The sequence below is a fragment of the Ovis aries genome, chromosome 20 (genome assembly GCF_016772045.2).
Source record: "Ovis aries strain OAR_USU_Benz2616 breed Rambouillet chromosome 20, ARS-UI_Ramb_v3.0, whole genome shotgun sequence".
Classification (NCBI taxonomy): domain Eukaryota; kingdom Metazoa; phylum Chordata; class Mammalia; order Artiodactyla; family Bovidae; genus Ovis; species Ovis aries.
Genome location: NC_056073.1, coordinates 12,646,267 through 12,671,984, shown reverse-complemented (window position 1 = coordinate 12,671,984; position 25,718 = coordinate 12,646,267). Strand labels below are relative to the sequence as shown.

General features: G+C 39.8%; 1 protein-coding gene across 1 annotated transcript in view; it reads right to left on the bottom strand.

Moving 5' to 3' along the window:
• Positions 1-25,718, bottom strand: part of DNAH8 (dynein axonemal heavy chain 8) — a 339,200-nt gene that overhangs the window by 234,556 nt on the left and 78,926 nt on the right. Inside the window, exons 21-25 of the mRNA XM_060403159.1 lie at positions 25,589-25,708; positions 13,925-14,060; positions 8,597-8,709; positions 6,059-6,165; positions 152-227 (exon numbers count right to left, since the gene is read on the bottom strand). Coding sequence (XP_060259142.1) covers positions 152-227; positions 6,059-6,165; positions 8,597-8,709; positions 13,925-14,060; positions 25,589-25,708 — 552 coding nt within the window. The remainder of the gene's footprint in view (positions 1-151; positions 228-6,058; positions 6,166-8,596; positions 8,710-13,924; positions 14,061-25,588; positions 25,709-25,718) is intronic.

The window sequence follows — 25,718 nt, the reverse complement described above, 5'->3', positions numbered from 1 at the left end:
GGGATCTCAGCTCCCCAACCAGGAATCAAACCCATTTCCCCTGCATTCAAAGGCAAAGTCTTAACTACTGGACGGCCAGGCAAGTCCCTAAACTTCTTAAACACAGTACCAAAATATCACTGTATTAACTTGAATATTTCATAATACTTACCACATTAGGAATCGCAAGATGTACTTCAGATTTTAAAAAAGAAATAACATCTTCTGATCGCTTTCGTCCATAAGGGCTGTAATAAGATGGACATTTAACTCAGAAACCTTAACCTAATATTTCATAAATAGCATGGTTATGCTACAACTTTCAACCCTGAAAAATAAGGGCAATTTTCAAAATGCTGAATTACTTGAAGAGGCTATTATTTACAATGGAACCATAGATTTCATGAACTAGTTCATGGACTAAGAAAACTTTTAATCTTCTTTGAAATGACATATTAGTCTTTCACCTGTTTCTAATATTTTAATGTTGCATTCTCTCAGGCAGTACCACCTAAAAATGTTCACCTCAAGCACTTCTTTTTCCCAGTCCCACAACAGGTGCTGAAAATCACTAACAAAAACCATATACCTTCATATACTTTATTCTGTGTGTGTGTACAAGATTAAACAGGAGGTTTCAAGTCAAAGCCTTCCAAAAGTAATTTTTACAACAGTATCAATTATGCTCAGACAGAAGTACAGACATACAGACACATGAGTGCAATTAATGAATGATACACATCGGCCTGAAAATTATTAGTAGTTTGATTATCTCCCTCTGTCTGATCTCTGTCCCATCCCAGATGAAATGTAGTAAGTGTAAACTTTCCACAGAAAGAAATGTTATCATTACTGAAAAACTATTCCTCCGTTCATAATGGAGGATCAATGGTTCCCAGGTAAACATATTATTGCAAGGAACTCTTTGAACTAGAAGCGAGCAAACAAAGGAAAAAGCCTCTAATTCTTAGTCTCACTGTGAAATTCAAGACGCGTAGACTGTATTTGAAAGAGTACAATCTGAGAAAAAGAAAGAGTTTTATAAAGTATAATCAAGCAGCTGAACTAACAGCAGCAATGGACAGCATACTAGATCCTTCAGTGACTTATTTGACAAACTAGAGGATTAGCTTAAGGAATTCTCCAATCATTCCCATGCAAAATATGAGACATAAATTACTTGAGGAAAAGGTAATAAAGATAAGCTTATCCTCCACTTAGTGTACCACAGGTGCTTTTCCAAGCACTTTTCCATAAATTGAAGTATTTCATGCTCACATTAACTCTTGACACAGATCCCATGATTATTATTTCCTTATTGTAGAGGAGGAAACCAAGGCAGAGAAAGATTAAGTAACTCACAGCAGAGGGTCACTCAGCTCAGAGACGCTCTACTACCTAGGATCCACTGTGGAAACCCTACATACTGTAAATTTAAGCATAGCCCTTCTCAAATCTTAAGAATACACTTATTTTTTTCACCTTGAAAAGTTTCTCTGTGTGCCTCAGGATTAATGGGGAAAAAACACATTATCTGTGAATTTCCAGAATACATGGGGGAAATCTGTAAGCAGCAAAAAACTTACATAGAAAAGAAAAATCAGATTAGCAGCAGAACTCACATCTGAATATGGAAACAAAAGAAGCCGGTGAAACAGTATTTGTGGAGTGCGAGAGAAAGAAGCTATGATCCAAGCTGACTAAATAGTCTTCATGGGTGCAGGAAAGAGAGATGTTTTAGACAAGGGAGGATTCTGCAGTAGTATCCTCATATATGCCTCTTCAAAAATCACAGAAGTACAGTTTCAAATTAGCATGGAATTCTGAGTTCAGACTTCAAAAATGCCTCCCTGTGCCAAGTACATCACAATCATGGATAGACCATGAAGGACCTAAAAATACTCAAACAGAAGGTTAGCATCACCATACATCAGGCAGGCATCAGAAACACACAGTAGCCTGGCCAGGGCTCTGGTCAGGAAACAAGCAGTGATAGTGGGACTTGGCCCCTGTGGACTATGGGGGGCTAAAGTGGTCCATGTGAGAGGGGACTCATCTAGGCTTGCTACTAGACCCCAGACATTGAAGCGATGTTCCCCCACTTGTAAAGACAGGCAAAACAACAAGATGTTTGCCAACCTCTTGCCCATAGCTGCAGCTTTTCCAAAAGATGTTTTCACCTAAGGTAAAAGGAGCGAATCCACAGCATCTTCATTTTGCCACTAAGCTGAGCCGCCCATGTGCTCCCCCACGGAACCTGCCACGTCCCAGCATCTCTTCAGGGGATACGTAACTGTGAACAAACACGACTCAGACCTGCACTCAAGGTGCCAAGGGTCATGTGGAGACAAGAGAAAGGAAGAGACACGAAAGGAAGGAGGGAGAAACACACGAAAACAACCAAAGAAAAACTCTCGTCCAAGGAGAGTCTACAGATAAATTCCAATACGCGTGCCTAAGTCTAACGTAAAGAAAGAGGACTAAAGACATCAGTACTTGAAACAAAACCTCACTCCAGATAGAGTTTAACGTACAGAAGTGTGACAAACTCAAATATAAATATATTCAGGATGTTCCAAGAGATAAATGAAGCCATCTTCCAAAGAGTAATAAATTGCTAAGCTAAAAAGGCAAGAATGATACAGTATCTGGAGGATAAGGACAAAAATATCAATTGAAATATTTAAGATACAGTAGATGAGGCCACCTTTGGGCCAGATATAGAGATACTTGACAACGATGTAGCCCAGAAAGACAAAAAAGATGAAAGATATGACAGCGAGGAGACAGGAAATACAGACTCACATGCCCGAGCATCTGAGATGGCCAAATAACCATGGTGCCCGCAACAGTTCTGGTTCAAGTCCACCCTGAATCTTCATCTAGATAGTGCCTCTTCACTCAAAAGTGTTTCCAAGGTGGAACAATAGATTATGTGCTCAACCTACTCAACATTCAGCTACAGGAGTTCCATATCAAGAGAATGAAAAGACTATCTCAGAAGCAATAACTCGAGAGGAAATTGCTGAGGATTTCCCAGGATTAAAGAACACTACAAGTCATCAAACAGAAAGTACACTCTGAGAATAAAACATGACTAAATAAAGACAAATCCACCCCGGGAAAGGAAGCTGCAGAACATCAAGGATAGAAAAAGAATTTTCAGTTAGACTCACTGCACACCTCTCATCAGCAACAATATACGTCAGGAAAAAAACGAAGAAATATGTTCAAAGTGCTGAGAGAAAAGCAAAAGTTTTTTATACAGCCAAGTTGGTTCAGACTTAAAATGAAGACTAAGAGGGTTTACACCTCACCCACGCTTACTGAGGAACTAGTGGTATAAAATAAATACACAATAACCTGGAGATTTTAATAAAATATTCCAGTAAATATATTATTTTATACTGTTCAAAAAATAGGTAAAAGCAAAATATCACACAGAAATTATAAAGTTCATGCCAAACCCCTTGTAGTTAGACATAAGGTGAGAAAATGGAAAAAAACATAGACAGTGTTTTTTTAAAAACCAGAGATAAATATATGTATTCTAAATTTGAAGGTAACTACTTAAAGGACTGAAGTATAGGAAAGAGAATATAAGGGGGGAATTACCCATCCCAATGGGAATTACCCATTTATTATTTACAGATAATAAATGAAGCAAGGAAAAAGGATAGTAAGAAACTACAAAATAAAATGTCATAAATTAACTGTAACTGTATCAAAAAAATCCAAAAATGTCCAAAATCAATTAAAATCCATTAAATGGCAGAGATAATCAGATTAAATAAAAATAATCAGGTATATAATCCTTTTAAGAGGCAAAACAAAAAACTTTACAGAAAAAAAAATGAAATGAAGGGATAGAAAAAGATATACCAAAAAATCTGGGAAAGTAAAATTAACGACAGAGCAAAAAGAATGAGAAATCAGGATTAATATGGATAGAGAGGCTCATCAAAAAAAAAAAAAAAGAAATAGTGTTCTAGCAGACTTAACTATATAATGTCGCATGTACCTAGCCACATAGCCTTAAAAGATATAAGAAGAAAACTGACCAAAACAGAAGGAAAAATTGACAACTTCACAATCACACTGGGAGATCTGAATAGTGCAATTTAATTAAAATTCAGCAATGAGTAACCAAGGAATAAACCTAGCAAAAATGTACAAGACTTTTACACAGAGAATTAAAAAACCTTATTGAGAAATATTTTTAAAATGAAAAATAAGTGGAGAGGTAATCCATGATTCTGAAAGGAAGACTCACTATAGTAAGGATGCTAATTCCCTCCAAATTTACCTATAGATTCAATGTAATTTAAGTAATTATCCCAAAAGAAAAATTAATTTTCTTTTTAACTAATTATATGGGAAAGAAATACTGGTCTCCTACTTTACACTAAACACAAAAATAAATACCATGTGGATTAAACCCTTAACTGTAAAAGATAAAACTTTAAAACTTCCAGAAGACATGATGCAGTAGAGAAAAATTTCCTTTGAAAGGCATAGAAATCACAAATCACTAAGGAAAAGATTGATAAATTTGAATTTAAACTCAACAAAGAATACCATAAATAGTACAAAAAGGCACAAGGAGAGAAGATATCTGCTATGATATCAACAAAGTAATATATTGAGACCATCCATGAATAAATCCAATCACACAGTAAAACAGACAGAAGGAAGGAAGGAGGTTGGGAAGGAGGGAGAAGGGAAAGAAGGAACTAGAAAAAGGAAGGGAAGGAAAGGAAAAAGAAGGAAAGATGATTTTTTTAAAAAAGAAAGCACAAATGGCTCATGAACATAAAAATATGTTTAACCTCATCAGTAACCAGGAAAGTGATCATTTAAATCCCAGTGAGATGCCATTTTACACCTATACACACTGGCAATGATCTTTTAATTGAACAAAATCAACTGTGTGCAAGGATGAGGAACCATGGGCACTCTCGTGCTAGACTCGTTGTTGCTGTTGTTCAGTTGCTAAGTTGTGTCTGATTCTTTGTAACACCATGGACTGTAGCACGCCAGGCTCCTCTGTCCTCCACTATCTCCCAGAGTTAGCTCAAATTCATGTCAACTGAGTTGGTGATGCTATCTAATCAGCCCATCCTCTGCTGTCCCTTCTCCTTTTGCCTTCAATCTTTCCCAGCATCAGGGTCTTTTCCAATAAGTTGGCCCTTTGCATCAGGTGGCCAAAGTATTGGAGCTTCAGCTTCAGCATCAGTCCTTCTAGTAAATATTCAGGGTTGATTTCCTTTAGTATTGACTGGTGTTGATCTCCATGCTGTCCAAAGGACTCTCAAGAATCTTCTCTAGCACCACAATTCAAAAGCATCAATTCTCTGGCACTCAGCCTTCTTTATTGTCCAACTCTCACATCCATACATGACTACCAGTAAAACCATAGCTTTGTCTATGCAGACCTTTGCTAGCAAAGTGATGTCTCTGCCTTTTAATATGCTCTCTAGGTTTGTCATAGCTTTCCTTCCAAGGAGCAAGAATGCTAGGCACTGCCTGGTAAAGGGAAGAGTGCACACACCCCAGGGCCCAGCCATCCCACTCAGCAGATGCAGCACGAGATAGGCACAAGAGTGTTCATAACAGCCCGAACTGCAAACACCCCAAACGATCAAAACCAATAGAACTGATAAAACAGACTGTGTGCACTCCAGCTAAATAGAAGTGAAAATAAATTATATCCGCATAAATGCACCTCAAAAACAATACTGAACACAGTTCAAATACAGACAAAATTAAACAACACAAAAATGGGGTAAACTGTATTAAAAAAAAAAAAAAGGCAAAACAAGACAGTGATAAACATCAAGTTCCAAACAGTGGCTACTGTGAGCAGAGAAGGGACCAGTAAGGGGACTGTAGTGTTCAGTGTTCTTTATTCTTGGGCTGGTTGCTAGGAATATGGTTGTTCATTCATTACTATTTTTATAATGTTACACACTTGTTTTTATACAGTATTTTCATAAGTGCCATGTTTTAAATTTTATAACTTTAAAAAATGCTTTAGCATTGTGCTGTGATAGTATTACCAGACATATTTTCCACTTGCCTGGCAACAAATATTCTTCTTTTCATTGTGTCCAAAGATAACCGTGTAGCTTTTTGAAGACTGTCTAGTAATTGATGAGAGAAAAAAGCGTAGACCTCTTTACATTCCTATAATGAGAAATCACATTAAATTTGGTACAAAAAAATCTAACACCCCCAAAGCAATAATATTAGAAGTGACATGCAAAAGGTGAAAATAATAAACTTTACAATCTCAATTATATTATGGAAATAAATTCAGCACTATATTACTCTTTTATTTTTTAAAACAAGTAAGAATATATGAAAAATGTGCTTTCATAAACACCCCAGCAAATTAGAAGGTGTTACTCCAAAGCCAAAATCCAAAAACAGCTAATTGAAAATAATCCTGGTTTGCTCAATATTCAATAATTCACTCAACAAAACTGAAACATTTAGGGGTGTGTACTTCTCAATGCTTAGAGGTGTGGACACAGGATATTATTTTTAGTCTCTAACCACAGAAGTCTCAGTTTGGTGAATAAATATGTTTTAAGATGCATAAGGACTTCACTGGCAATCCAGGGGTGGGGACTTTGTACTTCCACTACAGGGCACGTGGGTTCAATGCCTGGTCAGGGAACTGGGATCCCACGCACCACACCATGCAGTCAAATAATAATAATAAAGCTGCATTTTAAAAAGTGTATGATACCCAAATGTATGGGATGAAACTTCCACCGTCTTGATACCATGGTTTGCCCCTCTCTGTCAGCCCTACTCTCCCTCCAGCAAAGCAGTAGCCATACTTATTGGTCAGAGCACAGAATAAATATTGAGCCTGGGCAGGTGTCGGGGCACCACGTCTAGCTTCACAGTGAGTCCCACAACCACGGCCAGGCTCTGGCCACACTGTTCCTGTCCACCCTATGCCCTGCCCCGCTCTGAGACTGGGTAGGCCAGTTAGGTTAAGTTGGTTCAGAAGGGAGGCCTGTCAGGTGTTAACGAAGAGGAATATGATCAGGGTTGGTCAAGCACCAGGCTACAGCGCAGGCAGGATATCATGAGATGTTTACATTAGGCCTCTGTGGAAGTGATGTGGAAGACGGATTTGAGAGGCAGAGGCTGTTGAGGAGGTGCCCGCCCTGATGCAGCTCAGCCAGTGTCACAGGGAATGCAGCTGGAAGTGAAGGACTCTTCAGCTACTTTCCACTGACTGATAGTGGCTGCCTAGTGTCTGGCACTGCGAAGCAATCCACAGCTAAAATCTAGACTCAGCAGCAAAGTGTTTCCCAATCAAGTAGTTATACCATCCTTGAGTCAGAAGGTGAAAATGAAACACAAGTGTGCTGTTTATTTCCAAAAGTATGTTGGAGTGTGGGGCGTGTGTGTGTGTGTATGTGTGTGTGTATCTGTACCAGTTGTGTCCAACTCTTGAAACCCCATGGTCTATAGCCCACTGGGCTCCCCTGTCCATGGAATTTTCCAGGCAAAAATACTGGAGTGGGTTGCCATTTCCTCCTCCAGAGGAATCTTCCCAACACAGGGATCAAACCCATGTCTCTTGCATTGCAGGCAGATGCTTTACCACAAGCACCACTTGTGTGGTTAGAGAGTATGAAAGCAAGTAAAATGGAGAAAGAATGAAAAGATGGGTATGGAGGGTTAAAAAAATTAACGGGGGACTTCCCTGGTGGTCCAGTGGTTAAAAATCTGCCTTCCAATGCAGGGGACATGGGTTTGCTCTGTGGTCGGGGAACAAAGATCCCACAAGCTGCAGAGCAACTAAGCCTGCTTACCACAGCAACTGAGCCCAAGAGCTCTAGAATCCTCTTACCACAACTAGAGACTCTGTGCACCACGATGAAAATCCCAGGTGACACAAGTAAGACCCAACCCAGCGAAATAAATAGATGTTAAAAGAAAAGAAAACTGATGGCAGCAGGAGAAATCAGGAATCAGTACAACCATGGAGTGGCATTCAGAGCTGATGAACGGCCAGAAGGCCTAAGAAGGATGAGGAAGCCTAGTGTCTCCTCAACTTCCCTTCTCAACACATCTCAGCGTAATGTGAAACTCTGCCTACCTGGGGTTCCTCCTGCAAGGCAGTCCACAGGATATCCACAGTGCTTACATTAAAATATGCAGACCCCTGGACCCCAGATGAATCAAAGTCTCGTCTTGCAATATAGGTAACTCCATTAAAAACAGTAACTGAGAACAAAGTTCTCCGTCCTGAATCAAATGGATTGGCACTATGGTCCCAGATGTAACATTTACTACCTAAGAAAACACGGTCAGTCACAGTGGGGACGGTAAGTATATAAACTGTAATTGACACAATCACATTAAAAGCAGATGATATTGGGGGAAAAACTGTAAGGACTGCTGTAGCTTGTCAGATTCCACAGTGTAGGATAGAAAATTATATTTTCTGAATTTTGTTATAAATCCACACAGATTGGCTGCAGAACTGCCTGGGGGGTGGGGGGTGGGGAGGGAAACACCATTTGGCATTATCTGCAATCCTATGAAACATAATTCTGTGAAATTGCATGAGGTTGTTTCACAATAATACCTTCTTAAATTCATCTTCTTTATCATCTTTAACATCAGCCTCAGGCACAGCATCATAATCGGTGCCTTCAACATCTTCTCCCTCACTTCCAAAAACAACGTGCTTTCTCAGCTCTATAGAAAAGATAAAATAAAAATAGAATATTTAATACTTAGCAATTGGTTTATTCTATATGACCAAACCTTCTTAGGAAGCTCCTTCTTTGAAAAATTCTTAATCGAAAAATTAAAAATTTGTTCCTGGGGGAATCACCCTTGAATTTAATTTAAATCAAGTACACTCTTCAAACACACTCTTAGTATCTGTAATTAAGGAATATTTAAAGAGGGCTCTACATATTAGCTTTCTAAAATATCTGTTTAAGTTTTGACTTTGCTATCCTAACAAGCTGGTATGTTTGTGTTTTTGATACTTCTGATGAAAACCACTTAAACTAAGTGAAGAATCTCTAAGAGAAAGAAGACGTTGTGGATATTTAAGCTCTGAGTTTTTGTTTGTTTTTTTAAAGCATACAAATTTATTTAATATAAGTTTTACATGACACAAGAGATTTCAAAAGGAAATTAAGATCCAAAGAAGTGATTAAACTTGCAGGGTTTCACACTAGGTTCGATAAAGAGTAGAAAATCATAGGGAAAATGTGATAGGACTACAAGTAGTAAACTGTGGGGATTTAGCAAGGCCCATTCATTCTGATTCCTCTCAGCATCCTCCCATCTTTGAAAATAAAGATGCTCCTTTCCTCTCTGGGTACATGGAAGCCTCTCAGATGAGAGGAGAAAGTGGAGGTTGGAGAGTCCTTCCCATACCACCTGGAGTGGCTCAGATGGTAAAGAAACTGCCTGCAATGCAGGAGACCCAGGTTCAATCCCTGGGTCAGGAAAATTCCCTGGAGTAGGAAATGACAACCCACTCCAGTATTCTTGTCTGGAGAATTCCATGGACAGAGGAGACTGGTGGGCTACAGTCCATAGGGTCACAAAGGGTCAGACACAACTGAGAGACTAACACTTTCACTTTCCTGTACCACCACCTCTCAAATTCCTTTAGCTTAAAATATTCAATATGCATGGTAGCACATTTGGGGGTGGTATATTCTGAGCCCCAACATTTCTCTCCTAACTTATGTTTTTCCTTCTTTCATTTCCTTTCCCTTAAAAATTCTTTCTATAGCATGCCATGCCAATACTAGAGAGGGGGTTCTGTAAACTTCTACTCCCGCCTCAGTCTTCTCCCCATATTCCCTGTGCCCTGCCTAATGAATCTAAAGACTTGTTAATTTGATTAGCATATTGATGCTACTTTTCCAACAACTTTGCTTCATAGGTGGGATGAGCCCCTGTGTTTCCCCCAAAAAAGCAAAGCTTTCTTCCAATAGTTTCAAGTTTATCCCTTGCAAAAACTTCTCACATTTAGGAACTTTGGTGCAGAATCTTGCAAGTGGATCATAACTGGCTATAACTCATTAAAGAAACACATTTAACATTTCTAGCAGTAAGTGAACATGGAAAGATAATAACAACTTTTAACTAAAAATAATGGTTTGTCTGATCTCTGGGTTGGGAAGATCCCCTGATGAAGGCAATAGCAACCCACTCCAGTATTCTTGCCTGGAGAATTCCATGAACAGAGGAGCCTGGCAGGCTAGTCTGTGGGGTCGCAGAGAGTCAGACACAACTGAGCCACTAACACTTTCACACACACACAATGGTTTTCCCTTCAAATTAAAACTACAAATTATCTATATTTATTACCTAAACTCCCCTCAGTAAATATATTATTTTCAGCACTTCTTACAGGTCTTATACATTTAGGAAAGCAAAATGTATTTTATATCTTAAACAGTTTGTTTACTGAATTAAATTGAAGCTTTTGCTTAACGAAAATGTGCATTTTCACCCACTTTTTCCCTTGTTACTGGAAAGGGATATTTGCCTGCACATGGCTTGCTCCTCCACCTGTCCACCTGTCCTTAACTTACAGTTCTTAACTTTCCATTGACTAGGTCTCAAAAAACAGCTGATTTTCGCAGGCACAGCACAAACCCATTAATTAATTCCTATTGTGTGGGCCCTCTCTATATTCAGGAGAACATTTTGGAATAAAAGCCTGAAAAGGATATTACAGAGATAATTTTTAAATTTTGGGGGGGGGGGTCTTTGTGAGTTGTTTATTTCTGTTTCACATATGATATTTAACATGTTTCAATGCCATTCTCCCATATCATTCCACCCTTGCCCTCTCCCAGAGTCCAAAACACTGTTCAATATATCTGTGTCTCTTTTGCCATCTCGCATACAGGGTTATCATTACCTTCTTTCTAAATTCCATATATATGCGTTAGTATACTGTATTGGTGTTTTTCTTTCTGGCTTACTTCACTCTGTATAATAGGCTCCAGTTTCATCCATCTCATTAGAACTGATTCAAATGTATTCTTTTTAATGGCTGAGTAATATTCCATTGTGTATATGTACCACAGGTTTCTTATCCATTCATTTGCTGATGGACATCTAGGTTGTTTCCATGTCCTGGCTATTATAAACAGTGCTGTGATGAACATTGGGGTACACGTGTCTCTTTCATTTCTGGTTTCCTCAGTGGGATTACTGGGTCATATGGCAGTTCTATTTCCAGTTTTTTAAGGAATCTCTTCACTGTTCTCCATAGTGGCTGTACTAGTTTGCATTCCCACCAACAGCGTAAGAGGGTTCCCTTTTTTCCACAACCTCTCCAGCATTTATTGCTTGTAGACTTTTGGATAGCAGCCATTCTGACTGGAGTGAAATGGCACCTCACTGTGGTTTTGATTTGCAAGACAGAGGGTGAGATGGCTGGATGGCATCACGGACTCGATGGACGTGAGTCTGAGTGAACTCCAGGAGATGGTGATGGACAGGGAGGCCTGGCGTGCTGCGATTCATGGGGTCACAAAGAGTTGGACACGACTGAGTGACTGAACTGAACTGAACTGATAATGAGTGATGTTGAGCATCTTTTCAAGTGTTTGTTAGTCATCTGTATGTCTTCTTTGGAGAAATGTCTGTTTAGCTCTTTGGCCCACTTTTTGATTGGGTCTTTATTTTTCTGGAATTGAGCTGCAGGAGTTGCTTGTATATTTTTGAGATTAATTCTTTGTCCGTTGCTTTGTTTGCTATTATTTTCTCCCATTCTGAAGGCTGTCTTTTCACCTTGCTTATAGTTTCCTTTGTTGTGCAGAAGTTTTTAATTTTAATTTAATTTAATTCTAATTTGTTTATTTTTGCTTTTATTTCCAATATTCTGGGAGGTGGGTCATAGAGGATCCTGCTGTGGTTTATGTCGGAGAGTGTTTTGCCTATGTTTTCCTCTAGGAGTTTAACAGTTTCTGGTCTTACATTTAGATCTTTAATCCATTTTGAGTTTATTTTTGTGTATGGTGTTAGAAAATGTTCTAGTTTCATACTTTTACAAGTCATTGACCAGTTTTCCCAGCACCACTTATTAAAGAGATGTCTTTTCTCCATTGTATATTCTAGCCTCCTTTGTCAAAGATAAGGTGTCCATAGGTGAGTGGATTTATCTCTGGGCTTTCTATTTTGTTCCACTGATCTATATTTCTGTCTTTGTACCAGTACCATACTGTCTTGATGACTGTAGCTTTGCAGTAGAGACTGAAGTCAGGCAGGTTGATTCCTCCAGTTCCAATTGCTCCAGTTCCAAGCAATCTTTCTCAAGATTGCTTTGGCTATTCGAGTTTTTTTTTTTTTTTTGTATTTTCATACAAATTGTGAAATTATTTGTTCTAGTTCTCTGACAAATACTATTGGTAGCTTAATAGGGGTTGCATTGACGCTATAGATTGCTTTGGGTAGTATACTCATTTTCACTATATTGATTCTTCCAGTCCATGAACATGGTATATTTCTCCATCTATTTGTGTCCTCTTTGATTTCTTTCACCAGTGTTTTATAGTTTTCTATATATATATGTCTTTTGTTTCTTTAGGTAGATATATTCCTAAGTATTTTATTCTTTTCATTGCAATGGTGAATGGAATTGTTTCCTTAATTTCTCTTTCTGTTTTCTCATTGTTAGTGTATAGGAATGCAAGGGATTTCTTTACACTCATTTTTAAAGTTTCTATGAGAAACATTTGAAGATGAAATACTTTTTATAATTATTTGTTTAATACAAGGTGACTAGACATATTTGGATTATGCAGAAATATAAAGAAAAATATAAATAAAACCATAATTCAATTATCCAAAGAAAGTACAATTTATAAAAATTGTAAAATTTTTTATTATCATCCTGTACTAGTCATGATTAAACCAGGTTTAGTCATAATTAAACCACTCATGATTAAACTTAGTCATGATTAGACCTCTTAAGAGAAATATTGCCTCTTTCACTTGTTTTAATAAATAAAAGAAAAGTAAATCATTTATAAACTTGAGTTATAGCTAAGATTACTTGTCTGTGTGTGTGTGTGCATTCAATTGTGCCTGACTTTTTGCAAGCTCATGGACTGTAGCCTGCCAGGCTCCTCTGTCCATGGGATTTTCCAGCCAAATATACTGGAGTGGGTTGCCATTTCCTCCTCCAGGGGATCTTCTCAACCTAGGGATTGAATCCATGTTTCTGGCATCTCCTGCATTAGCAGGCGGATTCTTAACCAATGTAAGCTCAGAGTTTCTCATCCTCAGCACTACTGACTACTTTGTTGTTGGGGGCTGTCCTGTGCAGTGGAGGATATTCAGCAGCATCTCTGCCCTCTATTCAGATGGTTGTCATGCAGTGTGACAACCAGCATGGTAGAATGAATACACAAAAAAGAAAAAGTTAACATAGCAGGCCAGAGACTGCTATCCATGTTAAGGCCTGCTTGCAAGGTTGGTCCTTAACAGGTGTCTGGGAATTTGGAGTTGGGGCTTCCCAGGTGGCTCAGTGGTACAGAATCTGTCTGTCAATGCAGGAGATGTAGGTTGATCCCTGAGTATGGAAAATCCCCTGGAGAAGGAAATGGCAACCTGCTCCAGTATTCTTGCCTGGGAAATCCCATGTGCAGAGGAGCCTGGTGGGCTACAGTCCATGGGGTGGCAAAAGAGTCAGACACGACTTACCAACTAAACAACAATGACAACCTGGATTTCAGAGGGGTGCCCACCATTCCCTAACTCATAAAAAGGGTTCACTGTGCCTACACTGTGCAAATCGCATGGTTTATGCTGAACACCTGATCTCCTTCCCAGAGTCTGGAATTTGGATACACACTATGCACAGAGGACCTTCTTGAGAGCGTATCTGGAGCATTCGTGATTCAAACAGTTTAACCAGTCGCATTACCTGGTAAGTGTCTTGCTCCTTTCCCACTGTACTTAACTTCATAAATACTCTCAAATATTGATATAAGTTCTTTGACAGCTTCTTCCACATGCTTACTTTTATGGTTTAGCACCTCAGCCCATTCTTTTGTGTATGTCTATTAAATAAAGAAATGACTATTAATTTCCAGATACTTAAAACTACTGTGAAGCTTCTTAATATGACTTTAATTTGTCAAACTCTAATTAATGCTATTTGAAAATACCTAGAGATAGTGGCCAGTAGCATAACGATTCAGACCCCAAACTGGCAACAGCTAAAAGCAGCCTGAGAAACCTGTTAAGTTTCAAGCGAGGAAAAGGAGGAGAAAGAATAAAAATTCAAAGTTGTTTTGTGTTTTGGCCATGCCATGAAGTGTACAGGATCTTAGTTCCCTGATCAGGAATGGAAACTGTGCCCCCTTCAGTGGAAGCATGGAATCTTAACCACAGGACTGCCAGGGAAGTGCCAAATTCAAAGTTTTTTACCTTACCTGATCCAATCACTCATCAAGATCTACACTCACATTCATATGAATAAAAAGAAAGAAGCCTGAAGACATAAGAGAGATAAAGATGTCACAAGTTGAAAATGAGAAATGGTTTTAGAAAACGACAATCCAAAGTGTTGTTTTGAGATTCAAATCAGACAGGGTGTTTAACTGAGCATCGTGTTGTATGCCAGGCATCAATTTAAGACCTTTATGTGTATGAACTCATTTAATTAAACAACAACCTCTTGGGATAGGTAACATTATTGTCCTCATTTCACAGATGAGAAAACTGAGTCTCGGAAAGAATAAAAAATTTGCCCAAGGTCACACAGTCGGTGGGTAAGAATAGGGGTTTGAAACCAGCTTAGTGTGAGTCTAAAAGTCTGTGCTTTTTGCCTTTTGAATGTTTCTAATAACAAATACTTTAGAAAGAAATTGAGAACTAGTTAAATCCAGAAAAGAAAACTGGCTTATAAAACTGAACAAGGCTTTCGACATACACTGTCCATGCACTTTAGAAAAGAGAAAAGTAAATGGTAGCAGCCAACTTGGCCCTTTAAAATCACTTTTGCGAAGGAGCCTGAGCCTATCTATGCAAATTCTCTCCAGACACGCTTTGGGAGATCCCTAGTCTCCTTGCACAGCTCTCAGGCGGTCCTCTCTTGGCTACTAGGTTGAGAGAGAGACTCCTAAGCTTGTCCCCCAGATTTATACCACCCCACCTGTATTTGAAACCATCTCCATCTTTTCTCAATCTCAGGGGAAACGATGTTCCTCCTCTTACCGAAAGACAGTCTCCCTTCCCTCCTATCCCCACCAACTCTTCAGACCTCATTCCTCCATTCATTCACTCCATTCTTTCTAATTTATTCAACACACTGTTAAACTGTGGAATGCAATGGAGGCTGAGAGTCACTTCAGTCCAGCAGGGAAAACAAGTGTTAAGAAAGTGGACACAATTCCAGCTGATCACAGAAGAGACACATATCCTCTACTTGCTTTGAAATCCCCTAAGGAGACACAGGAGACTCAGGTTCGATCCCTGGGTCAGGAAGATGCCCTGGAGGAGGAAATGAAAACCCATTCCAGTATTCTTACCTGGAAAGTCCCACAGACAGAGGAGCCTGGTGGGCTACAGTCCATGGGGTTGCAAGGGAGTCTTACACAACTGAGCACACACACACACACACACACGTACAAGGAAGGAACCAGACTACTAGTTAAACATGCCAGATTAAACACATGTTTATTTTGGCACTCCCCTGGAAACCTCTACAAAATAACATAAAATCATCTTTTATGTTAAAAGAACATGCTCACAAGAATAAATTAGGATGCCATGGAAAGTCCTCTGTATGTTTTCAATACCATATAATAATGAAATTAATGGTATTTGACAATTTGTGCCAGTACAAATGAATATCCACTTGCAAAATAATGAAACTGGATCCTTACACCATACACAAAAACTAACTCAAAATGAAGCACGGATCTAAATGTGACAGTGAAAACCATAAAACTCTCAAAAGAAAACATAAGCATGTATCTTCATCATCTTGGATAGGGCAAAGTTTTCTTTGATATTTGACACCAAAGCAGAGCAGCAACAACAGAAACAGATGAAATGGACATCATCAAAATTTGAAACTTTGTGGCTTCAAAGGATACCATCAAGAAAGTGAAAAGACAGCCCACAGAATGGGAGAAAAATTCTGCAATCTGATAAGGGACTAGTATCCAGAACATACAAATAACTATTACAACTAAAAAATAAAAAGTCAGATAACCCAATTTTACAATGAACAAAGGGTTTGAATCAGTTCAGTTCAGTTCAGTCACTCAGTTGTGTCCAACTCTTTGCGACCAACTCTTTCCCATGAAGTGATGGGACCAGATGCCATGAATTGCAGCACACCAGGCCTTCCTGTCCATCACCAACTCCCAGAGTTCACCCAAACTCATGCCCATCGAGTCAGTGATGCCATCCAGCCATCTCATCCTCTGTCGTCCCCTTCTCCTGCCCCCAATCCCTCCCAGCATCAGAGTCTTTTCCAATGAGTCAACTCTTCCCGTGAGGTGGCCAAAGTACTGGAGTTTCAGCTTTAGCATCATTCCTTCCAATGAACACACAGGACTGATCTCCTTTAGAATGGACTGGTTGGATCTCCTTGTAGTCCAAGGGACTCTCAAAGAGTCTTCTCCAATACCACAGTTCAAAAGCATCAATTCTTCAGCACTCAGCTTTCTTTACAGTCCAACTTTCACATCCATACATGACCATTGGAAAAACCATAGCCTTGACTAGATGGAACTTTGTTGGCAAAGTAATGTCTCTGCTTTTGAATATGCTATCTAGGTTGGTCATAACTTTCCTTCCAAGGAGTAAGCATCTTTTAATTTCATGGCTTCAATCACCATCTGCAGTGATTTTGGAGCCCCCCAAAATAAAGTCTGACACTGTTTCCACTGTTTCCCCATCTGTCTCCCATGAAGTGATGGGACCACATTCCATGATCTTAGTTTTCTGAAAGTTGAATAGACATTTCTAATACCACTTCATACCTACTAAGAAGATGATAATCAAGAAGATGGATAGTAAGTGTTGGCAAGGGTGTAGAGAAACTGGAACCCTCACGTGCTGCTGGTGGGAACGTTAAATAATGCAGCCAGCTTGGTAAAGTCTGACTGTTCTTCAAAAGATTGAACATGTACTTAACATATAACCCAACAATTCCACTTCTAAATATATGTCCAGGAGAAATGAAAATATGTCCCTGCAAAAACTTGTACATCTATGTTCACAGCAGCATTATTCATAAAGGCCAAAAAGTGAGAATCCGAATGTCCATCAACTGATGAATGGATAACTAAAACATGGTCCACCCACACCACATACTATGATTCAGCAGTGAAAAGAAATGTAGTACTGATACATGGGACAATATGAATGAACACTGAGCTAAGTCAAAAAAGCCAGTCACAATATACCACATACCATATGATTCCTTTTGTAAGAAATGTCTACAGTAGACAAATCTATGGAGACAGAAGGCAAATTAGTGGTGGCCTGGGGCTGGGAGAGTTGAGAGAAAATTATAATGACTGTTAATGAGCATGGGATTTCTTTTGGGGAGATGAACTGTTCTAAACTTGATTGTAGTGACGGCTGCACAATTCTGTCACTATGTTAAAACCACTGAATTGTACGCTTTTTTTTTTTTTTTTGGCTGCACCACATAGCTTATCAGATCTTAGTTCCCCAACCAGGGATCAAACTCATGCTTCCTGCAGTGGGAAGCACAGAGTCCTAACCACTGGATCGCCAGGCAGTTCCCAAATTGTACACTTCAAATGGGTGAATTATATTTCAATAAATTTTTCAAAAAAACAATAACTAGTGCCAGAAATAACTGGAAGCAGGAATTGAGGGGAATGGAGCAGGGAAAAGAGAAGTGGGAGAGTGAAGGTAGCTTGAGTGAGCATTTGTAGAAGTTTAGTTGTGAATAAGAAGTGAAGGAGATGTGAGAGCGTTTTTCTTTGCTGGCAAGAAAAGAGGGAGACTACTGGAGGCGGAGTCCCCTAGAGAGGACAAAGTTGAAGATCTAGATGAAGGAAGACTGGTGGAGGTAGGCTGCCAAGAACAAGAAGGCGTGGACTCCAGAGCCCACGAGTAGGACCTCAACTATGAAAAGAGGTGAGGACTTTCTCCACGGAACCAGAAGGAAGGAAGAGTTGGATGCAGAAGTCAGCAATGCACCAAGAGCTCTGGGACGGTGCGAACTATTTACATGACTTTAATTCCAGAAACTACAAATAATCCTTGCCACTCCGTGAAATCCAGCTTGGGAGACAGTCCAGGTGCAGGTTATTCTCTGTTTGCCTCCTGAAACCCATTCCTAGCTCTTCTCTGCTCTGCCCTGTGCAGAGGGAAACTGCCTCCTGGGGCTCCCTGATTCTGACTTTCGGTTGGGTTTGACCCAGTGGGACGCACCAGCAGAAAATAGGAGGGCGGGAGCGGAGGGTACCTCCCACTCCCTCCTTGGCAGAGGAGGGTAGGGCTGCATCTCTGGTAGAGGCTGTGTGTCTTCACAAATTCAGCTCCTACAGGATGAGCCCCTCCATGTGGTTCCAGTTCTCACTGGACTCTGAAAGCACTCTTTCCTCCTTTGGTGCTTTCAGCCCCAGCAGTGCTGATGACTTTCACCCTTGAGACTCCTGGAGAGTCTCACCTTCCTGGGATCTGCGCCAATACCATCCCAAACACACTAATCCAGCCCCATCCTAGTTCCTGAACCCTGATCAAAGAACTCACATTTGATTCTTGCTATGAATGAGGTCACCTCAGATACCCATGACAGCTCAAACTGCCAAGAAAGCCAGGAGTAAGAAACTTAAATGTACACATTCCACTGCAAAGAAATTTCCTATCTCAGTTGGCGACCAGTGGGCACAGCTATCCTCTTTAACAAGTGGCAAAATAATGCCATGAGATAACAGACTGTAAAAACTGCCTCCATATGATGTCACTACCAGTTGGGTAGTGGCCAACTTTGTGAGATGCCTCACAAAGCAAGGCATCTTGTCCTGATAAGGACCATATCTCTTCATGAGAAGAACAGCTAGTCCTTGAAGATTAATAAGACCATTCCCACAGCTGAGTGAAGAACAGACTGCAGTGCCAAGGAGCATGACAGGGATGAAACAGAAGGCAGTCAAACTGATTTTGCGAGCAGCTTTCTATCTTTAAAAATTGAGATATAATTCATATAACACAAACTGACCCTTGTAAAGTACACAGTTCATTGATTTTTAGTATATTCACAAAGCTGGGGAGCCATCACTGACATCTGATTCCAGAACATTTTCATCATCCCCAAAAGAATCTCCCTATATCCATTAGCAGTCACTCCCCACCACTCCGGCAACCACTAATGTACTTTCTGTCTCTATGGAGACAGGTTGATTTTGCAGATAGAATTTTTAATACCTTTTCATCTATTTCCCTGTATTCTCCTATCTTAACTTGGGTCATAATATTGCCCTGATTTCCAATTCCATTTGTATATCTATCAATATACAGATATGTTGATCAGGATCAGATATACCAATACACACCACCCCAGCTATTTTAACAGACAGAATGAGAGAATTTAATATTTTAAAAATTGGTTAAACAACTATTAAGGGATCAAAAGGGCAAAAAGGAACACAGAGGTCACAGAAAGTAACTGCAGGACGCAGCCCCCATCCCCAGGCATGAAGCAGCCCCCACCCCCAGGCATGGAGCAGCCCAGGGAGGAGGGTAAAGTTATTGGAACCTGGTACTGGGAGGTGAGGGAGAAGCTCAGCTAGCGCTGCTACCTCAGAAGCTCAGAGAAGGGCCTCTTGATGTTGGTATATCTGAGAGACACATGAGGCTGATTCTGGAAAGGCTGGAAAAAGCTAACTAACAACCACTAACAACCACTGCCAGGGTAATGGTGTCAGCAACAGAAGGCAATACAGGAAAGAGCAAGCCTGTTTTCTCCTCCAGCCTCCTTCTATTACCTATACTGCAAGCTTAGAAGGGAACCAGCTGGCCAAGGATAAATGTAATTTGCAGAGTCCCAGCCCCAACATCATAGAGTAGAAGGACTAATTGGAGCTAAAAGAAGATAGCTTTTAAATAATTAACAAAATCCGTCCTATAACCATATCCTTATCTTAGATGTCCCAAAATAAGGAATACTTGCCATTACTGCAAATAAGCCCTGGTTCCCAATACGGTCTGAAACCACTGGTTAGGCAAAATAATCTCGCATGCCCCCAGATCAACATTATGTACGCCATGTTTCCAAAACTGATTTCTCTCCAAAGTGTTCTCCAACATGCTTTGTCATTACAAATCTTATTCTGTCTTCCCTGTAATGGTCTGCCTAAGTGACAGGCTTGTGTGAAGGCAGCCCACGTGTTACTCAATCTTGGGTCCCTCTAGGACACGTGACTGGGGCACACTGATTGCCAAACACGCTCTTCCAAGTTTCACCTCCTGTATCTTGCCCGGGGCCACCCACGTAACCACCACTCTCACACTTGGTCACCCTTTATCCTCATTTCCCTTGTTTGGGGGATCTGCTTCTCCTTTTATGCACATGAAAGTTCTGTGTTTATATGTTCAAAGAAAATTTTCTTTGAACATAGTGTGAATTCAGTAAACGTAGTGTGAATTTCACCCGACTGAGAAGAGGACAGTGCCAGAACAGTTATATGCACACACCAATAGAAATGATATTCATTGTCAAGAGGACAAAATGAAAAAAATTAATGGAGAAATGTCCCTACTCCTTTGTACGCTGCTAGTTTATAAGTAAGACCTGGTATGAAGTACGTGGGCTTCCCTGGTAGCTCAGCTGGTAAAGAATCTGCCTGCAATGCAAGAGACCCTGGTTTGATTCCTGGGTCAAGAAGATCCCCTGGAGAAGGCAATGGCAACCCACCCCAGTATTCTTGGGCTTCCCTGGTAGCTCAGATGGTAAAGAATCTGCCTGCAAAGTGGGAGACCTGGGTTCAATCCCTGGGTTGGCAAGATCCCCTAGAGAAAGGAACAGCTACCCACTCCAGTATTCTTGCCTGGAGAATTCCATGAACAGAGGAGCTTGGCAGGCTACAGTCCATGGAGTCACAGAGAGTCAGACACAACTGAGCGACTTTCACTTTCATAATAAGATTCCAGGATGAGCGAGAAGGAAATGACAAGCTGTTAACCCCTCATCCCCAGGCAGGAAATAGGAGACTTCTTCAGAAAACTTTAATTGCTGGAAAAAGACCCATACAACATTTGAAGGAATCTCCCTCCTAAAATAACATGGAGTCCAGGAACAGAGCAGACTCTATTTGCCAACTCAAGAAATACCACCCAACGTATATTAGGGATGCAGAAATAATAATATAAAAACAGGCGAAAGTTACAAATGAGTGCCACTCCTAGCACCTAGGGTATGATCTTCAAATATCATTTTCCATGAGTAACACTGAAGGGCTAGATGGAAAATTGAGTTATCCCAGATCTGGGGCAGGAAATGTACAAGATGAACCCAAGATTTCCAGTGGTTCCAGGAAGCAAGAAAGCTTTCAAAGACTACAAGACTTGCGTCAAAAACACAGAAGCCTGCCTGAAGAATTCCACTGGATAAAGATGATAAAATTTAAATAGAAAAAAGAATAATGACTCCCATGGACTGAATCCCTCAAATACATAATAATCCATATATTCATAATGATCTTTAAATAATTTAAACTACAATGAGTATTTTAGAAGTTGCCACTGAGCCAACTCATTATTTTGAAAACTGGTATATGAAAGGAAAACTGAAGCACTGAACTTGAATTTTCTATACATTGTTTCATAGTAACCAACCAGTTAACGAAGGAAATTTCTTCTTTATAGAAGTATTTTATCCATAAATGCTAAAGTCAGAAAATCAACATTTTGCGATCTCTAGGCAACAATAATGGCTCTAGGCAATAATAGTCAAAGATTGCTAAACTCTTCAGACGAAAAGTTGGTGGGAAACTTTATAATGATGGATAAAGCTGACTGTTTTTGAGCCCACTAATTAATCTTAAAATCACAAAAAGGGAAAAAAACAATAAAATGTGCCTCCTGGTGTGAAGCAAAAGGAAGTACACAGTGAACTATTCTGTCAGGAAAAGTAAAAGTAATTGAACCTGAACTGAATCAATCGAATTTTAATGTAATTAAAATACATAGGAAATTCAAGGAATAGAGGACTAGGTCAACATGTTAAATCACACTACTGGGACTTCTCTGGTGTTTCAGTGGCTAAGACTTCATGCTTCCAATGCAAGGGGCCCCGGTTCAATCCCTGACCAGGGAACTAGATTCCACATGCCCCAACTGAGAGTTCACATGTTGTAGATCCTGCTAAAGATCCTGTGAGCCACAGCTCAGACCCAGTGCAGACAAATAAAATAAATACATGATATATATATTTTTTTAATTTTTAAAAATCACCCTACTAGGATATGATAAGCAAAAGTCTAAAACATGGAAAATTCTATAGGACAAACGATCCATTTCTTCAATAAATAAAGAGCATTAAAAGAAAGAAGAAGGCAAAAAAAAAAAAAAAAACATTGAATAGACATTTCTCCAAGAAACGTACAAATGGCCAACAAAGACGTGAAAGGTGCACGCATCAGCAATCATTAGGAAAAGGCAAATCAAAACCACAAGGGGGCTTCCCAGCCATTCAGATTATTATGGAACATGCTTTAATTTTCAAAAATGAAAGATAAGAACTGTCAGCAAGCAAGTAGAGAAACTGGAACCCTTGTACACTGCTAGTGGGAAAGTAAAGCAGTATGGCCACCATGAAAAATATCTGGTGATTTCTCAAAAGCTAAACATAGAATTACCATATGACCAGTAATTCCACTCTGAGTATATACCCAAAAGAATTGAAGGTAGGGACGGATAATTACACACTAGTGCTTAACTCATAGTCAAAAGGTGGTAAGAGCCCAAATGTCCACCAACAGATGAATGGATAAACAAAATGTGACATATATATACCACAGAACATTTCAGATCTAAAAAGGAACCAAATTCTGATACCTGCTACAATGTGGATTAACCTTGAAAACATTATGCGAAGTGAAGTAACACAGATACAAAAGGGCAATATTGCGTGATTTCACCTACATAAGATACCTAAAATAGACAAACCCATAAACATAGAAAGCAGAATAGAGGTTACCAGAGGTTGGGTGGAGAGAAGGAAAATGGGAAGTCATTGTTTAATAGGTACAGAGTTCCTGTGTAAGATGATTTTCAAAATAAATGTTCTGGAAATAGAAGGTTACAAAACACTGAATTTTACTTAATGCCACTGAGCTGTACATTAAAAATGGTTAAAATTATAAAGTTTGCAGTATGTATATTTTACTGCAATAAAAACTTGCAAGCAAAGAAATGGGAGATGACAAAAAGAAATTTAAAAGATACATAAATCAAATGCAATGTGTGAATCTATTTGGCTCCTAATTCAAACACACCAATTCTAAAAAATAGTTTCTACAAAAGCTAAATATATTCATAACCTATGATTATGACCCAGCAAACTCACTTAGAAGAATACACTCACCAAAACAGGTGCTTAGGTTCACAAAAACAACAAAAAGCAACCATGTACAAGAGTTCTCAGTGCATATAACCAAAAGCTGTGAACTATCCAAATGCACCAAACAGTAGAATAAATATATAAATTGTAATAAACTCAGACACTGAAATACTAGTCAGCAATGAATGAGAATGAAAGAACTAGTGTCTCATGCAACTACACAGATGAATCTCACAGACCCTGAGCAAAATAAGCCAGACATAAAGAATATATGCTCCTTGATTTCATTTGCGTGAAGTTTAAAACAAGTAAAACTAATATACAGTGATAGAAGCCAAAATGTTGATGACTTTGGGGGAGAGGTGCTTGCTGCCTGGAATGGAGCAGAAGGGACCATTTGCAATGAAGAAATGTTCTCTACCTTGCTGTGGAGAAGGTTACAAGGGTATGTCATATGTAAACATTCACTGACTAGTGCACCTAAGATTTGTGCACTTTGCTGTATACACATTATATCTCAATTAAAAAAAAAAAAGGTATGGGCCTAAAGTGAGAAGTTGAAGCTACAGATTTTATGGGGACTTTTTTCCCCCATAAACAAACAAACAAACAAACAAAAACAAATGAGGCCTTGGATCCCTCACAAGGGTAGCAGACAGGAACTTAAGACCTATCCTTGCCCTCCCCACCACACCATCAGGCAAATCAAGGGCCACGCTCTCCAGGACAGTCAGCAATCTCGGTTGAGGCTCTAGGAGAGACAGATACAGTCTCCCTTAGAAATTTACAACCACTAGCTCACCCTCACTCAAGTTTATGGCTTGAGATCACACTACCTCAAAGTTCTGAAAAAGAACCACTCAGAGACCTTGATACATGAGAGCTACAATCTGGGCATGCAGGGGCTGCTCCATGCCTAAATAGTTCTGAAGCAAGAGGCTGGCTGGCTACCCTACCCAGACAGCTCAGAAAGTTGTCCTGCGAAGAGGACACCACATCTCCATAGAAAGAGAGGTTAAGGGCACCTGTTTCCCATGGCCAGGTTACATCCCTTGAGATGGAACCATCCTTGCTTGTCTTGAAAAGGACATTAGCAAGGTGACCTAAACCAGTAAGGAGGTGGGAAGCATAAGGCAGGCAAGGAAAAAAAAGGGCTCAGAGTTCAAGACAAAAAGTAATTGCTTCTGAGAAAGACTGTGTTATGTGCCAGGCCTCAAGAATGACTAGACAGGATTCCTGTCTTTTGTGCTTTTGAGCCAATGGAGGATAGGTAGGTATTCAAGTCAGTTCAATTTAGTGTGATGCTCAGGAGCTTAGGCAGGTGCCACCGCCATTGAAGGATTTAAGGGAGTTCTTACAACCGGAGGATGATGGATATGATGGGGCCAACACGGGGGCAGAAAGACCAGTTAGATCACAACATCAAATGCCACACTCATGGGCATTAAAAGCCTGATCTGGAGTTTAGGCTTTTTGAGTATGAGCTACTCATTCTCTTTGCTTGGCCCTTGTGATAAACCTTTGCTCAAAAGAGAAGAAAAGGCATGACCTAAGATACGTGTGGTAGATAGGGAAAAGAAGAGGCAATTCAAGAAGAATAGTCAGAGATGAAACCTGGCTGAGCCCTACAAGACTGACTGGCTTTGGGGAGGGGAGTGAGAAAGGGACTCTGGATGACACCCAGGTGTTCGGGTGACTTGAGGACAAAAGTTTGTGGTAGTTAAAACCATGAGAGTAGACGATATTGCCCTGGGAGCACGCACAGAGGATGAAGGGCAGCGAACACCAACAGGACCCCAGGGGACGCCAGCATGAGCTTGAGGACATTATTAGGATACTGTCTAAGGCGTGACCATGAGCTTGAGCTGTTGCCACCTTCTAAGTCTTTGGAGCTGAGGATGTTAAAAAAAAAAAAAAAATCCAGAATGTCTAAATGCCATGAACACAGATTTCTACTTTTAGAATGCAAATTCACATTTTAGTTTATGAGTTAGCATTTCTACGACTAAAATATAACACATAAATGCATACCTCATTGAGTGTCAACATATCTTCTACTTTGGTAGCACCGCTTTCAGGCAGGGAAATTAACAATGTTTTGGCTATCTCCTTTAGAACTGCATCAATATGCATTTCACACAAGTCATTGATCTACCAACGA